Genomic DNA, 16855 nt, shown 5'->3' on the forward strand with positions numbered 1-16855 from the left:
TCACCTCATTACATTGCATTGATTTTTTCCTCTCTGTCCCAAATTAAAAATGTGACTGCAGTGTAAAATGCAATACATCTCCACACTTCACTTACCTTTATATTGTTGTTTTACACACTTATGTAGTACATGCACCCACACACAACCACGGAGTTCTTCTAGTTATTAACTTCAGTAATATATTCAGTCTAAGATTATAAATCTTGGAAATAATTATGAGTTCTATTAAGATACTAATAGGTTAATACCCCTTGACGAGGATCAAAACACTGAAAATCAATGTGGAAGTCCCCAGTGTAAAATAAAAACAAATATTCATCATCTTGTCAAGATCTCTTTGAGAAGAAAAGGTGCAGAATCCTTAAGAAACCAAAAGGACTATAGCAGCCAGACACTAGTGATATTGTCAAAGACACAATTCTACATTTGCCACTCAGATGTGTAATAAGAAGACTTACTCTGCTGATATGTAACTAAGGACAAGAAAAAGTAGATCATAATAAATGGCATGAGATGAAAATGTAGGGAAAGTGAAAGTCAGGGTGTTTAAAATCACTGTGACATGCAGAACTGCTATTAACACTTAGTTTTAGAAGTTTGGGATGAGGTATTTGGGCTTATATCTGAAATTCAAAAAAGGCACATACCTATTCTAGCAGTCTCTGAGAGCAAAAGAAAACTTTTGCCAATGGGCCCTCTCTATTATCTGTTTATCTTCTGATGGATTAGGATTAACAACAATGACCCTGCCAAATGAGTAGCTACTACTGTAAAAAATAATATTTTTCAAAACAATATAGGTTTGTTTGCTCTTACTTAAACTTATTTTCATAAACTTTTTGAGAGTTTTTCTGTCTTAAGCCTACGTTTGTAAGCAGCTGAAACAGAAAAAGGGAAAAGGCCAGAGAAAACAGTCACAAGGGTGCCTGGTAAACAGACAGAATTACATGTCTACTTTACTATTTTTCATTGCATCATAAAAACCATATTTGATTAAAAACAAAATTATTGGAAATAATGTCAGGACAAAAGCCAAAGTGAATATAATTTGGAAAATGAAACATGAATGGTTGTGGGTAGGACAGCAACACTCAGAAATGGAAAGAAGTCTTGTTAGGAAGAAGAGTGAGGATGGCAGAACAACCTCAGGATCAAAACTAATGGAGGAGGAATGGAAATCCTGTCATCCTGTCTCCATTGTGATCCTTTCAGCATCTACGATCCGTTTTGTGGCATACAGGACCCCAGCCTAATGCAGAGCTGAGTTTTTAAAGGCAGGTTATTTTTGTAGAGCTTTGTGAAGAGACTAGGCAGTTAGGCGTGAAGCCAGTGATAGCACATGTGTATGCTCTTTCATTTGCCCCCACCAATCAAGACTCTAATTCTCTTTTTTGTGTGTCAAACAGTCAAAGTGAAGTAAGCTGGTGTTTGTCAATCTACCTGCAGTCCAATTTTACCAAGAGGAGGCAATAAAGAAAGAATGAGAAGATGAGCATATCATTAACAGCAGTGCTGCAAGAGGAACAATGAGTGTATAGACTAGTTACTTTACTGAGCAGTCTGAAAATTAGTCAATTTCCTCTTTGGTGTGTTTATTTCTAATATCTTTCCTGCAGTCAAAGCTGAAATCCAATTATTGTTTTGATTGCTTTGTTTCAAGCAGCATATTGCTGAAGCAGGATTGGTCACAGGCAAAATAAAAATGAAGGCTCTTAAAATCTTCTCTGTGATAAGAGATTTAAAAAGACTATAATTGTTTGCTTTAGAAAGCATATAAATGAGAAGGCAGTGACAAAAAAACTTAAAACTACAAAGTGAGCCAGAAAAGGTAGATTGGAAGCATCTCCCTGTTCTACAGTGACAGGGAATATTCATCTAAGGTAGCAGGTAGCAGTAGCAAGCTGAAACTCAAAGAAAGAAAACACTGTTTCACACTGTGTATAATCTCACTGCGGAGCTGGTTCATAAGTTAGCACTAAGCAGGGCAAAAGGAGGTATTAGTTATTGATCTGGGTGTCCAGAACCCCTGGGAAGTAGATTATTAGCCAGTCTTTAACTAGTAGAAATCAGGATGACATCTAAAAGTTAGCTATTTCTGCACCTTGCACCTCTACCTGACTTCTTTGATACCTATCCCTACTTGCTTTTTAGTGATGGCTCTGGCTCTTACTTATCTTGTCCGAGTGACTATTGGACTGTCTGAACTCTGAACATCAAACTTTTCTCCACTGGTCACCTTTCCAAAGTGTTTGATTACCAGCTGATGGAGGGTTTTTAAAGCATCTTTAATCTTCTCATCATTTGTGTGCAAACACACTGCTGTATTGTATACATTACTTCAGTATTTTTGTTTACTTAGAATACCAATTTAATTTTACCCACATAGCTTCATCTGACAGGACATGGTCTAAGTGGGAACTGAGGATTTATTAACTTGCATGAGGAGTTGGCCTTTAGCAAACTTGCTGCATCAGGCTGCCATCTTCACATGAAGATGTTACTGTACAGGTTAAAAATACCTCCTCTGATCTAAACCTCCCTTGTGCAGACAGTGTCAAACTGAGAGTTGGTAGTATGGTTACAAAAGCTGAATTAACTTAGAATCTTGGCCTAAGAAAGATTGGAAGTGGAGCCTTCCAGAGGTAAAGGCAGACACAGCAGTCCTCCACGCTACCTCCCTTCCTTCCTACCCTTCTCTACTTCTCCATTAAGACCACATTATGCTCTCTTCCTCCACAGAAGGGGAACTGGAGGCCGAGTGGCTGCAGGATGTAGGCTTATCTACCCTGATCTCAGGAGCTGAGGAAGAGGATGGCCAAGCCCTGCTGTCCACTCTGACCCGAACACAAGCTGCTGCCGTACAGAAGAGGTACAACACATACACTCAGACCCTGAGGAAGAAGAACAAGCATACGGTCCGGGATGTGCGAGACATCTTTGGCACCAATGACTCTTCTGTAAGTAGCTAATGAGTTTGAAAGAATGGTTTTGAGCTTTTTTTTATTTTATTTTTAATTTTTAAGTGTTTTACAAGTAGTACATGAATGCTTCTACTAGACAGAAATCTTGTCTGCTGATGGTCCACAGCCAGCCAATACAAGTTCCTAACACTAAGTCCAGGCTTGTAGTGCTGTATTTGCTACATTTTGAGAGGAAAGGAAGAAACCAAATAAAATAGATGGCAGACAATTTTGTAGTTAACCTTCAGCACAATGTCGTATCTATTGCCAGCCCTTCTCCTGAAACCTCCTTCCAAGACTAACATTTACTCCCTTATTTTTTGGAACTTGATGAGTTACTCTTGGCAGTTGTTCAAATTTTTTCTAACTTCTGGGGACGCTTGCTATTTTCTCAACAGTCCCAGCAGTGAAGCAAAGCTTCTCTAATGAAGCAACTGGGGTTCAAATATGCATAAGCAATTAAACACCTGCCAGCACAATTGCAACTGGTATGCTGGCAGTTACATTTCACTTACATAGCCAACAAAAATCTATTAACTATTCATTTATTTCACAGCATCAGAAACAAGTATTGCCCCTAGTAAATTCATCCATTTTTCCCTGAGGATAGCTCTAAGACCACCAATTCTGATCCCTTCACTGTTTGATTTAGGTGAATGCAGTCAGCCATGAAAATTCAGCCCAAAGCAACATTTGATTTTGGATGAGCGACTCGTGATACCTTATTAGGGGACCACCAATAAGCTCATGAATTCACCTTTAAAATCAAACTTCTTATTATTACAAAAATCTAGGAAACTTCTTATGTGAAATTGTTTTATCCTTTTCTATTTGTCCTACCTTTTCTTCAAGAACTGGTATCCTGAATGAATTTAAAAAAAAAGGGGGGGGGGGGGGGGGAATGACAGGGGAGACGGAAGAAATAAAATTGTAGCTGCATAATTATTTTAAGATAACAAAAATATAGTATCTAGTGGATTAATTTGTTTGTCTCCACTTAAAATTACCTGGGATCATTATTGCCTTACCTCTATGTGATAGACAAATCCCACAAATATTTCTAGAAGCACCTAGTAGTTTCCTGTTGGCAGACTTTCTTGCATGAGAAATGCTTAGCATGTTTGCATGAACATTAAAAAGATGTGGCATTTCTTATTAGATTAGCATACTTCTTTTGCTTCAAGTATCTGTATGCATTAAAGCACTTATAATTTTTAATAATGCTATCAAAGCTTAAGTTTTCTAACAAATTTAAATCAGGCAAACAGTGATTGTAACTCAGATGGGCACACTATTGATCTTTTCCTGACCTGCTGATTTTTCTCTGCTATTTTTCACTTGCTAAAGGAATAAGAAACTTCCCATTCATTGTCCTTTAATTCATTGTTTTACATCCTCCAAAATTCAGCTCTCATTTGTTTTGCATTGTGAGAACCTGAAAAAAAAAGACCGAAAAAGTAATTAAGACCTTTTTTTCTTCCCCCCCAAATATGCAGTTCTACAGGGTGCTTGCCTAAGAGTTAAACACAGATATACAAACACAGCTGCAGAAAACACCATCACCACCCTCCAAGAGATTACAAAGCAGATTGTATTTCTAAAAACCTGCAAGGTTCCCAACACCCTTTAAATATTCCCATTAACCATTGCTCCTATCTCTTCTGCTTCTTATGGGATTTAGAAAACCCATCCTAATTATCAGCTCTTCTGGGATGGATGGATGAGTGCATTTGCAGAATGCAGCAGATCAGCATTTTAGGGGGTGTTAGCTGAGGTTTCCATATCCTGAACAGCTCTGTGTGAGGCAGTGGCAGCTAAAACAGGTCCTCACACTCAGCTGAGTCTTTGGGCATGGCACTGCAGCTGTCAGAGAATCTTTGTGATGAATTGGTTTGGGAAAGTGATCTGGATTTTGAAAAAAGCTCCAAAAAAAAAACAAGAGCAGCAGGGGACAGTGAGGAGCAAGTCTTTTCAGCATGGCTGCTGAAGAGATACTGGTATAAAGACTATGCAGAAAGTTCTTTGCTCTCCCATCTGGTTTTGTTGTTTGTTTTTTTTTTATTATTTTTTGATAGGAAGTGAGAGCAGGTGGGGCAGAAATGAATATGTTGCAAATAGCAAAACAGCTCTAATTGCTTCAGGTAACTCTATAATCCTCCCCTGTAGGAGGATAGATTTACACCTTCTTCCCAACAACCTGAGCATTACAGAAAGGGACACAAGATGGATTACTCTTTTCAGTGCCTAATGATGAGAGGTGATTAGCTCACTAAAGTCACCTGAGATGAGATTTACAAGACCATTGAACCTGTATAAATAGTTGACATCCCAGGGTAAAGAAAGAAGGAAGAGAAAGATTTGCCTTATTTTCTTTTGTCTGTTCTCAAAATCTTTGCTTGCTTGATTTTTAATTATTTTTTTTTAATTTTTTTTCCTGTTACTGTCTGGCAGCCAGCTCCTGTGTGGATCAACACTAAGCAAAGGGTACTAGGGCAGAAGCATTCCCTGAACAGCCCAAAGGGACTGAAGTGAAAGGAAATGAAGCTACATTTCCCTACTTTTTCTTCTAGTAGGAAGGTGCAGTGAATGCTGAAGGCAAAATCCATTGCTTGTGACACTTTGTCACTGTGAAAGAACTTTGGGGAAGCACTTTATTCCAGATAAGGTGCTCTACTTCAGGAAGGCTGGTATCAACAGGCTCCGCTAGCAGCCACATTGTAAGGATTCAAATTGGATGGTTTATTAATCACAGTGGCCTGATTTTCCTTGCAGTTGATTCCCTGCTGCTTCCATCAGAAGCCATCAGCACTGCTAGTGCCCAAAGCTTAAAGAAATCAGCAGCAGAATATAAATTCATGGAGAAACATAGATTTATTATTGGAGGAAGGAGATGTAGTATCATGCTCATCAGTAGCCCTAACCCTGTCTGTTGGGGTCTACTAAAACTTCTCAAGAGTTTTCTGAGAATTTTACTTGAGCAATACAGGAAAAAACAATGTCCTAATTAAGAAAAAATTGCTAACTAACCCAGAACTATTTGCATGAAAAGGCAGTTGTGATGGCACCACTTGGAAATATGAATTTAACTAAAGCACTGGCAATTTGTATCCTGACTAGAGCTATAGGTCTACCTCTTTTATTTTCCTTAGCAGTAGGGCTGGCAACAGAACTGTGTTGGTTTGGTGCTCCAACAATTTATTTTTATGTCTTCTACAATGAGGTTAACTACAAAAGAAATGACTATCTCATCTCCATCTTCTTCTTGCCCTTCTGGTTTCTTCTCCCCATTGGAAATTCCTGTGTATGTTATGCTAGTAAACACTGGGCTCATTTTTAGTATCAGGAACTGAGAACTTTCTATTGAATCACTTTCAGTAAGAAATGAGAGTATATGAAGTCTTGCACTGACTGGACCTCCAGCCAAATGAATAACGCTGTCCTAATTTGGGTAAGGACACAATTTGACCCTCAGCCTTTGGCATTCATTAAGACATAAGATTCCAAAGTTCTTAAATCTTTTTACAATACGGAACCAAAAAAAATCATTTGTTAAAAAGATTTTATCCCTATTGCCCTAAGATTCAAAACAAGATAATAAATAAAAAGCTCCTATTGGTTGCATTTGGAAATTTCTACTCTTTAACTCCCAATGCATTACACGATGTTATGATGTGGAATACCGATAACAAAAACCCTAAAACTACGAAAAAAGGAAAAAGAGATTTTTTTTCTTTATATACTCTCCCTGTGAAGGCTGGGAAATGAGAGGAAGAATATGGTTTGTTTGTTTGCTTTTTAAATGTTTTCTTGCTATCCAGCTGCCACAAGCACTAGCAGTCTTCAGGCTGAGTGAAAGGCAGAGCTGTGCTCTCAGCTCCATTTTCCAATCCAGCTGTGCTTAGTAGAAGCTGCTGGCAGCAGCATCTTCACTGTTGATTTCACTTGTGTATCAATGGAGCAAGACTTTTCCTCAATAAGCCAGACTCACAGTGAATTTATTCTGATTCTGATTGTAAGGTCAGACATTTTGAGTAGCAACAGTAGATGAGTCAGTTGCTTGTTTACCATTAATTCCTCCATCTGGAAGATGAATGATTATGCTTATGTTTGATTTTCTGAAATCATAGAGGCAAGTTTTTCAGACCTCTAAATTTCCATATTCCCACCTGAAATTTACATTCCTTTTTTATGTCTGAAAAACATCTGTAGACATGTTATGTGATTTTATGATGACAGCATCACACAGTTCTCCATGAAAAAAAATCAGTGGTTTGTATGGTGTACTGGCAAAGGAAGTCCGTGTGACTCAAATCCTGTTTGCTATCAAGTTCTCAGCCCGTTAAATGGACTCTCTCAGGAGCGATTGTATTCGTGTTACATTTGACTTTGTTACCCAGGTAACTTAGTGGATAAAACCGATTAAAACAACTGTACTCTTGTTTCAGGTGTGCAACTGGAAAAGCTGCCTGCCTCTTAAACATGTGACATTTTTCATTAGGAAAAGACAATAAATACTGCCATGAGGCACTGCAGCTTTTTGATAAACAGCTGATGTAGCAATTTAGAGAGCAAGTTAAGAGCTGCTGCTCCAGCTTTATAGGGGCTCTTAGCTGTGTGCTCAGTGAGACAGGGGCTGCCCCTTAAGACTCAGGGTTGGGATGCAGCAGGTTTCAGGCAGGGGTCCCTAAGCAGGAAACAAAGGACAGCCAAAAAACATATCTATAAGGCTGGCTGGGAGAACTGTAGTGGTTTTCACTTGATACCATTCAGAGCATTTTTAAATTATTGCCTTTTGTTTACCGAAAAAGTGCAGGTGTGGTGCTATTCTCCATATACACAAACAGATGCTTGGATTTGTCTTTATCAGGCCCAAACCTGTCAAGTACAAGGGCAAATCCAAGAGGACAGGGGGAGGTGATTGTGCCTGGATGTCGCCTCGGACTTCAGTCCTTTCTCCACAAAGCTGCACATACTTCTCCTATTTTCATACACTGCAGAATGATTTCTGCAGCAGAAAGATGGAATTAATGTTTTTTTTTCTCCTCAAAACAATATTTTCAGTTCTCTGATAAAGTGTTAGAATATAATCTATTGGTGGAGAACAGTCCAGTATCTGCCAGGTGCTTGGGATGTTCAGGATGTGTCAGTGTCCACAAGATTTGTGAGCAAAGTGACTAAAACCAGGATGGATTACAATTTGAAAAGGATCTTTCACTTAGTACAATTACATACAGCAATTTATTTAGCTAATTTCAGTCATCATGCAGGGCAGGACTCATTAGCTACAGTGAGCTGCAATATTGCCACATCAACATGATCCAAATCTGTGCAGCCTGGGGAAGATTAATTCTGAGGCTCAGTTATGAAAAATGTACTCAGTTACGAAAAATCACAACAGGTTGTTTGAACTTGGCAAAGAGTGTAAGCTGAGAATGATTCACTGTTTCTTAAACTGTAGCAGTTTCTGTCCATAGACATTGACTTTCACTGTAGTCTGATCATTTTTCCTTGCCTATCAGCCCACATTTGAGACAGTTCCAGTGTCATCAGTTCCTTCTAATGGTATCCAGCTTCCTGGGCAGAAGCCAGTTTGGAAATCAGTTAGCTGTGAGTATGCCAACGTGTAATCAGTGTTCACTTCCTCCTAGAAAAATGATAGATAGAGAGATCCTTTGTGGTTCTGAGCTCAGACCCCTCCTTCATGTTAGGGTTATGCTGCATATATTTTGTTAGAATGTTTTCAGCTTATTGTCATGTAGGAACCAAAGTTTTCCATTCAAGACTGGTATTGTAAAGACACAGACTGCTGCCTCTGAGGTGTCTATATCTAAAACTTACTGATCATTGCAAGGCTGGGATTGTGAATGTTACCTTCAAACAATATGGTGCAGAATTTGCCCAAAATATGTCAACAGTATATTTTCTTGCTAAGAATCATAACAAGATGCATGTATTCTCCATATTTCTTCTCCAGTACTGCAGATATTGTAAAGTTAGAAATTATCACTTTTCTGACTCTCCCCTATTACTCTAGTTTACTGATAGTGTCAGTTTGGACATCCCTTAAACACTTTGCCCTAACAGTTATTAACAGCATTAGTGGACACGATTAGCTCTTTTGTACTTGTTTTTTTTTTTTTTTTTCAATTAGCTGTCAGCAGCCTTCCAAGGCAATGTCCATCTTTTGTTTTGGATGCACTTTCCATCATCATTGTTCAGGGCTTAACTAAAGGATAATTAAAAGTGTTAATTTATTACTAGTATAATTATATTAAATTTTATGTGTATATATATATATATGTATATATACATATAAAGAGCTTCTAAAATAGTTTCTTAGATATTCACCTTTCTATAGAGTGCCACAGACATTTATCTTGATTGCACAGCCTGATCATTTCCCTGTTCTGCTGGTACCTCTGCCCTGCAAATAGTTGTATTAGAACAGACAGGGGAAAAAACACCCAGGGCAATGGAAGAGAGAGGGTCTGTGGTCTGGGAATGCTTCTTAAAATCCCTTTTCCATTGAGTAACATCTATGACCACAGATCAGAAGCCATCTAATAATGTACCCCACTTTTTCATACCAGAATTTCCAAACAAAGTTTCCCACAACAAAATGTGTTAAGAAGGTGATTAAGTACCTTCACCTGTAAATCCAATTATTCAAAAATCATGGGGCATGAACAAGTTTATAAAATGTGTAATGCTTTTGAGTTCAACTTCTGATTTCCACGGCTTTTGAATGCAGTTGTGTCACATTAGTAAAATCTTCTCTGCAGTCCTGGGGGCTGAAATGTGATATCTCCTTTAATGAAAACCATTATACTGTACAAATTGTGACAGTCCAGGAGCTGGACTTCAATAAAAAATGTTAAATTGCCCTGAAATATGACAGATGAGTCATAAAAGTTGACAACACTGGAACTCAAGCCTGTTACCACACTTTGGATTCCATGACAATAGGATATTTCTGGACTTGACTATACTGATTTCAGAAATTTTCCTTTGGCATCTACTAATTTCAGGAATCAATTGAAGTTTAAAGTAGAGCAGTAAGTAGAAATAGCATTTTTCAAATGGTAAGAAGATTGTACAGTGGGCCCTGCTTTGATGCTATGCACCTGAAAGAGCAACTATAAGAAATCTGTGCATGTATGTATGTGGTCATGTAAAATATATGCACGTCGCTGATTGTAAATAAGTCAACAGTGACCTGAAAATCTGTGTCGACAGCTTTTTTTTTTTCTGCCAGGAACTTTTGGATCCAGCAGAATTTGCTGGCCTAGATAGACAGGGATAGAGTACAAAAGCTTGGTAATTCCTGATAAACAGGAAGTTACAGCTTGACTATCTTTCTCACGAAAAGCAACAAGTAAAATAATCTAACATGAAAATAGGGATTTCACTTCTAAGGGGTTATTTCCTCCAGACAAAACAGGAATGTACTGTGTTTTACACTGAAATTCCTCTTTGAAGCACTTCCTTTATTATTTTCTTAAGATTTCTGTCATCATGGTTCAATTTTTTTATGTCTTTGTCCTGAATGCAAGCATACGTTCAGGGTTTATATGTGGTTTCCCTTATTTTCAGCTAATAGCTGTCTAGACTGTGGACTAGATAAAGGCAGTTCATCTATAACAGAAGAGCTCTCCTATGAGGTCTCTTTCTCAGAATCCATTACAGTCCTTCCAAAAACCCGAGAGTGGACAAAGAGCCAGAGGTTCAGAAAGGAAGACTCCGCTTTGCCAGTAAGTTTGTTTTCTATGTATTTACTCAGTTGTTTCTGATGGGTTTTTGTTGTTGTTCTCAGTTGTTTCTGTTGGGTTTTTGTTGTTGCTGTTGCTTTGTATTTTTCACCTACTAATTTCCTGCTTTATATCTTCGGCACCTTGGAGGCTGTTAAGGCACATTAGCTGTACTTTGCTGTTTGTGCTTTATATAGAGCTCCCACCATTCTGCCATACGACTGATTCCCAGATGGTCATAAAGGTAAACAGGATATTCAAGCCTCATTTTCAGTTGTACCTATCACAGATGAGCATGGGTAACTGAATCCACAAATAATGCATCGCCTGCACATCAAAAATGAAGACCAGTTACTGGCACTAATACTAGCAATCATTTTCATTACTGATCAGCTCTCCTATTTTTTCCCCCACTGATTATCTGCTTTTATTGACACATGGTTTTAAAATTGCTTCACAGATAAAGGGGGGGAAAGCAAGGCTTAGTCCTGTATCAGTACTGATTGCCTCCTATCATTATTCAGTGCAATTCCACTATAGGAGATAACACATGAATGAAATGAAGGGAAGTTTACCGTGTTGTATCATCCAACAAGACTACATAAGCGGCCATGCCATTTTCCGGAATCATCTCTTGAATTCGACAGATAATTTCTTATTTCTGTCTGTCCTTAGAGCTTCCTGGAAATTTGAATTCATGCTCGAGATACCACCTTTTTGGGGAAATGTATGAAATAGCTGTAGATTATTTGGAAACATCTGAACATCATGATTTCCTGAGGTCCTGAATTGTCGCTATCCGCACAGGCACTGAATTCTCTAAGAATGATCAGTGTATCCATCTCAGGCACCACCAAGGAAGAAGCAGAAATGCAGAAGCAAACTTCCTTGTTGAAAGGAGAGATAGGAACTAAACAGGCTGCAACTAGTGTGAAATCCATTTGCTTTAGTGTGTCTCTTTTTCTTGTGTTGGAGATAATTTGGCATCCATTGAAGAATAAAGTTATCTCTACATTCATGGTAATTCTCAAAAACCGAAAGTTCCTCCTTGGTCCTTGTAATAGTAAATATGAGACTCCCACCTTCACTACACACAAATTGTTCTCTGCAACCACTCTGACACTAACTTTTTAGTAGACATAGCAGGGAAACTGGTGACTAACAGGTAAGAGGTATTGCACTGTATTTTGGACTTATGGATGCATCACTACTAAGTTTTAAAATGCTAGTATTATGCTTGAGGTGGACTACTGTGCATGTAGGACAACATTCTGATTACTTGGAAGAGTATGCAAGAAATATGGCAGCTCATCAGAGACAGAGACTTTCTAAATGAAGTCAGTAATCATATCTGTTGGTGTTGGCATTTTTCTTGGTTCATGGTATATGGTTTTTTTCCCCATAGTTGCCCAGACTGTAAAATATCTTTGCATGAAATTGCCTCTTGCTCACTCTGTGTCACAAATCAGCATGTCCTCTGCAGCTTCCAAAAAAGCAAGCTCAACGTAATTTTCTGCATTGGGTTACATGTTATTTCCTAAACAAAGAACCATAATTAATGTGATGTAGTTGAAGATATCATAGAACAAAAATTCAGTAAGCAATTCATACACATGTAAATACACTGTGTAGTTCCCACACAGAGACAACATGTCAAACCATTTCAGACATGATCCTTAGTCAAAATGGTAGTTATTTAATTTTCTACTGTAATTTTCTATCATGCATAGTACGACTCCATTATTAGTAAGAAATATCACTGGAAAAATATGACAGAAGACACAACAAAGAGGCAGAGCCCCAAACCTTGATCTGTACTGCATCACATCATTATGACTCTAGAAGTCAACAAACCAATATGAAAAATCATTGTAGCTACCTTTTGTAATTGGTTGTGGAGAGTTTGTCTTTTTCTCTTGACAGGCATATTTGCAAACAGACTTTGTTATTCCCTATGTATATTTTATTTTCCTTCCCCTCGGAAAACGCGTATACTGTGTAATTTTTTCTCCCAAGATGGTTTACTATTCTTTGACTGCTTTGGAATGCTTTGCATCAATGGAGCTAAAAAGGAGTCGAAATACTTAAGTTTCTACATCTTCCACATAAATTTTGTTGCATTATTAAGTCTCAGCATAAGAGAAACAATAGCATTATTGCATCCTGGGGAGGGAGTAATCTGACCTAAAATGCCTCAGAAATCCTGCAAATACATTATTCCATCTCCTGCGCTCTTTCTCCCCCAGCTGAAAAGCCATGTGCAATGCAGTTTAGGAAGCCTAAATCTATGTGATCTATGTGTTCTTTGTCTTCTCTTACTTTTGAAATCTAGTACAATTTTTTTTCTTCTCTTTTCCTTAATATATTTGATTAGCTTCATCTAAAGATACATTAAGTCCAAATTTGTTCAAAAATGAAAGGACTGGAATGAAATCTCCAGGAGCAAAACCCTCTTAAAAGTTGGGTTTCTACTCAGTCCCCCAAAGGAAGGAGATGATTTGTAATGGTATTTATTTGTATTTCTGACTAATAAATTCTTGTTTGAATTACAACTAAAGTAAAACAAACAAACAACCAAAAAAACCTCATGAAATACCAAAGATCCACAATGCTTTAAAATGCATGCTTTATATTGTATTTTGTTACTATTTCTAGCAATCAAGTAAAAAACTCATGAATGCTTTTTCTTTCTGACATTTGTACAAATGTTTATGGCATGATGCAATGCTTCTGGCTCTGGTTCATGACAATTCATTTTCTAAAATATGTAGACATCTTCACATATCCCAGTATTACTAAGTATCTTTTAGTTTAAGCCTGTTCAAATAAATTATTTCTTAGCTGATGGGAATCCTATTTCTATGCCAAAACAATTTTTAAGTACCAAAGGCTACCAGAAAAGAGGCATGTTGGCATAAGAACTAAGTGGTTTTACTTCTGGGTTTTTCTTCATATCTTTAGTCTGAACTCCCCTTTAAAAAATCATAAATTAATAGAAACATGCAGAACATAAACGTATTCATCCATCCCCATCACCACTGGATATACAACCATATCCATGATGAAATGTGTCAACTCTCTCAGCAGAGTTCAAAGACAGTGTGGGAGAGGAGGAAGCAAAGCAATGTTATATTCTCCTGAAATTGGACAGAAATTTAGTTAGCATGTAGCTCGTTCTTCAAGACTGGAGTACAGGCAGGGCACTGAAGTTAAGAACTCTGCCACAGTGATACCAGCTGAACTATAAGGGAACATGATAAACAAGAAGGTTGATTATAATTCAGATGGATGCAAGCTATTTCAACCTAACAGGCTAAAATATGGAGTTGCAGTTCAGCTCTTTGGTATTAGCTGACTTCTTCTGAAATATGGGCATCTCTTTCGAAACAAAAAGTTGCACATAATTCTAGTGCAAATTAAGATGCAATTCATCTCTACTGTAGAAATTCATTGTTCGGAAAAGCCGATTTGGACTGACAGAGATTGGAGATCTCTCTCCTGAAGACATGAAGAAGATCCGCTACCTCTCCCTGATTGAGCTAACAGCCTTCTACGATGCCCTGGGTGTAGAGCTGAAGAGGAATCGTGCAGAGAGGGTACGGAGACGAGGTACTGTACCATGGCATCTGCATGGCGGCCACCTGGGCACTGCTCAGCGTTGATAAGAAGACGCGTATTAAGCTGTATTTGCTCACTTTCTCATCTGTTGTTGTTATTTTTAAGAAAATGGCCTTTTTGGAGTCCCCCTCACAGTGCTGCTGGAGAATGATCAAAAGAAGATTCCTGGTATAAAAGTTCCTCTCATCTTCCAAAAAGTGAGTATAATACAGTTTGCTCAGTCATTAAGATTGGCATTTCCATCATTCACGTTGGCACCCAGAACACAGATCAGATAAGAAAAGATGCAAGCTTTACAATTTTCAGGATGTTTTCTATAGATCTCTGCATGTGTTTTCTACAGATTTCTGCTTTTTTTGTGTGTGTTTTATCTACAGTGGGAACCTCTTTCCATTTTTGTAATTATATGGTACCATACAGGAAACCTTGGAAACCAATATCAGGCTTACTGTTTCTCTTTCTTATTAAATGAAACAGCCATGCAAAATTGCGTTTGTGTGCAAGAGCAGCAGAAATGAGTTCTCTCAAGAGTTTTAATTTCATGTGAATTTAAACTAAACATGTTATTAGCTGTTATTTCTAGATTGGATGCGGTTGTGGTATCTTTTCCTTTGAGGCAATATCATTTATATAGGACTTTTGACAAAGCAGTAACATCCAGCAGATGTCTTGGAGATGTATACACAGACACAAGCACACATGCAATAACAAGGACTTGAAAGTCCAAAAAATGTTGTAAATTCTGAGAAAAGAGGAATGTCAGGGGAAAGACCGACAGAACTTGAATTTTTACATGACTTTGCAGTGCTTGGCTTCTCTGTCAACATTATTGGAAACTGAAAGATAGAAAGTGCAGCTGGTACTGAAAATCCAGAGCTATGTGAATAAATGCTAATATATTATTTTTGGTTGTTGTTTATTCTAAATCTTGTCCAACCAAAACATTATTTTTTAATAGCAAGTTAGAGTGCAAATCATATTTCTATATTCACAGAAATTTCAAAACAAAAATATCCTGTGATCATTTGCTAATCTGAGTTCTTAGGTCGCAGGAACACATGTTATCTATAATCCATTCCACTGCGCTTCTCAGGGAGAAACTTAAGCATTTCTCAGAGGTTGAGTTTTCCTCAAAACACCACTGACTTTTACCCAGTGTAACTTAATATATAGTACATAAATGTATTAATAAAAGAGCATATGCATTTATATGTTACTTGTTCTATAGCAGTGTCAAGTGTCACATCAAGGACAGAGACGCCTATTGTGTTATCAGTTTTCTGTACTCTCTATACATCAGATTTCAGAGTCAGGAATACAGAGATTGAATTATGAAGGCTTATTTACCTAAGATTTTTTCATTAGCAGATTATGTTGAAAGGCTTGTTGTTTTTTTTTTTCAGGTTTGTTTCAAGTAGACTTATATTAAAAATAGTTAATGGCATTTTTAAATACTTCTGAGTATTTTTCTGGGTTTGCCTCTTTTTCAGTTGCTGCTCAAGCTTGAGGAAACTGGTTTAGAAACTGAAGGAATTCTTCGAGTGCCTGGATCTGCCTCCAGGGTTAAGGTAGATGTCTGTGCCAGTTTCCTGTCTCATGGAACACAGCTTCGATGTCAAATAACACAGCACACACAAATGCACACTGCACAGAAATAGTGATGTGTGTAGATCGACATTTCCAGCTCTATCAGCGAAAGGTTAAATTGGTTCCTGGGAACCAATAAATCACAGACCATGTGGTCTGTTGCTTTGCATTTGGTAATGTTCTATATAAAGCACAGTCTTGATGCTGAAATGAGCTGAACACTGAGTGATCTTTTCAGTTTATCTTTGTCATCCAAAATTGCTGTGATCTTATCTCCTTAATTTATTTCAGAATACAGAGTTGCCAACTGAGCTAACTTAAGATAAAGAACTTATTCTATGTCACTTTAACAATTTTTTGTGCCATTTTATTTCTCATTTGTCTTCTATGATCTTAAAATTTCATCTTCCAAGTGAGAGAAATTTGGCCTGTGATCACTGTTTGGCAGCCTAGAATGCTGTATTTTCACAGGCTATTTACAGGCCACGAACACAGGCTATCTGGTGCCCAGTAACCTTGGCTCTGCCACTGCAGTACAGTAACACTTGGAAATGTTTCTACCGACTAACTAAATTTTAGGAGCTGGAAGCCTGTGCCAGAGGAAAGATAAGAAATTAAGTCAGGAAATTAATTTGGTTTTTATTTTTATGGGTTTAGTAGTAGTGTCTACCTTTTTTCCATTTTCTTTTTTTCTTTGGCTTGATGGTGTTTTCTTGCATGTTTTTTTTGTTTTTTTTGTTTTTTTTTTTAATATGATTCTAGCAATTTATAATGATAACCTCCCATTTTCACTTTCTCATCTTCAAGATAACTAGTCTTGATTTTCTAAATGTAGCAGGAAGGCTCAAAATCTCAAAATGGTAGTAAAAACACAACTAATAAGGTTAGAGATTACTAAACATCAATGGGTAGAGATCATCAGGAAGAAGCAGCATGTGAAAA

The 16855-nt window shown here is 37.6% G+C and overlaps 1 protein-coding gene across 1 annotated transcript in view; it reads left to right on the forward strand.

Annotated features, from left to right (window-relative positions):
* Positions 1-16855, forward strand: part of ARHGAP28 (Rho GTPase activating protein 28) — a gene marked incomplete at both ends in the record, with an annotated part of 70890 nt that overhangs the window by 40932 nt on the left and 13103 nt on the right. The window contains 6 exons of the mRNA XM_079533691.1: positions 2740-2957; positions 8480-8567; positions 10554-10711; positions 14152-14317; positions 14432-14523; positions 15817-15894. Of these exons, the coding sequence (XP_079389817.1) occupies positions 2740-2957; positions 8480-8567; positions 10554-10711; positions 14152-14317; positions 14432-14523; positions 15817-15894 (800 nt within the window). The remainder of the gene's footprint in view (positions 1-2739; positions 2958-8479; positions 8568-10553; positions 10712-14151; positions 14318-14431; positions 14524-15816; positions 15895-16855) is intronic.

Source organism: Tetrao urogallus (genome assembly GCF_951394365.1).
Source record: "Tetrao urogallus genome assembly, chromosome: 3".
Lineage (NCBI taxonomy): Eukaryota > Metazoa > Chordata > Aves > Galliformes > Phasianidae > Tetrao > Tetrao urogallus.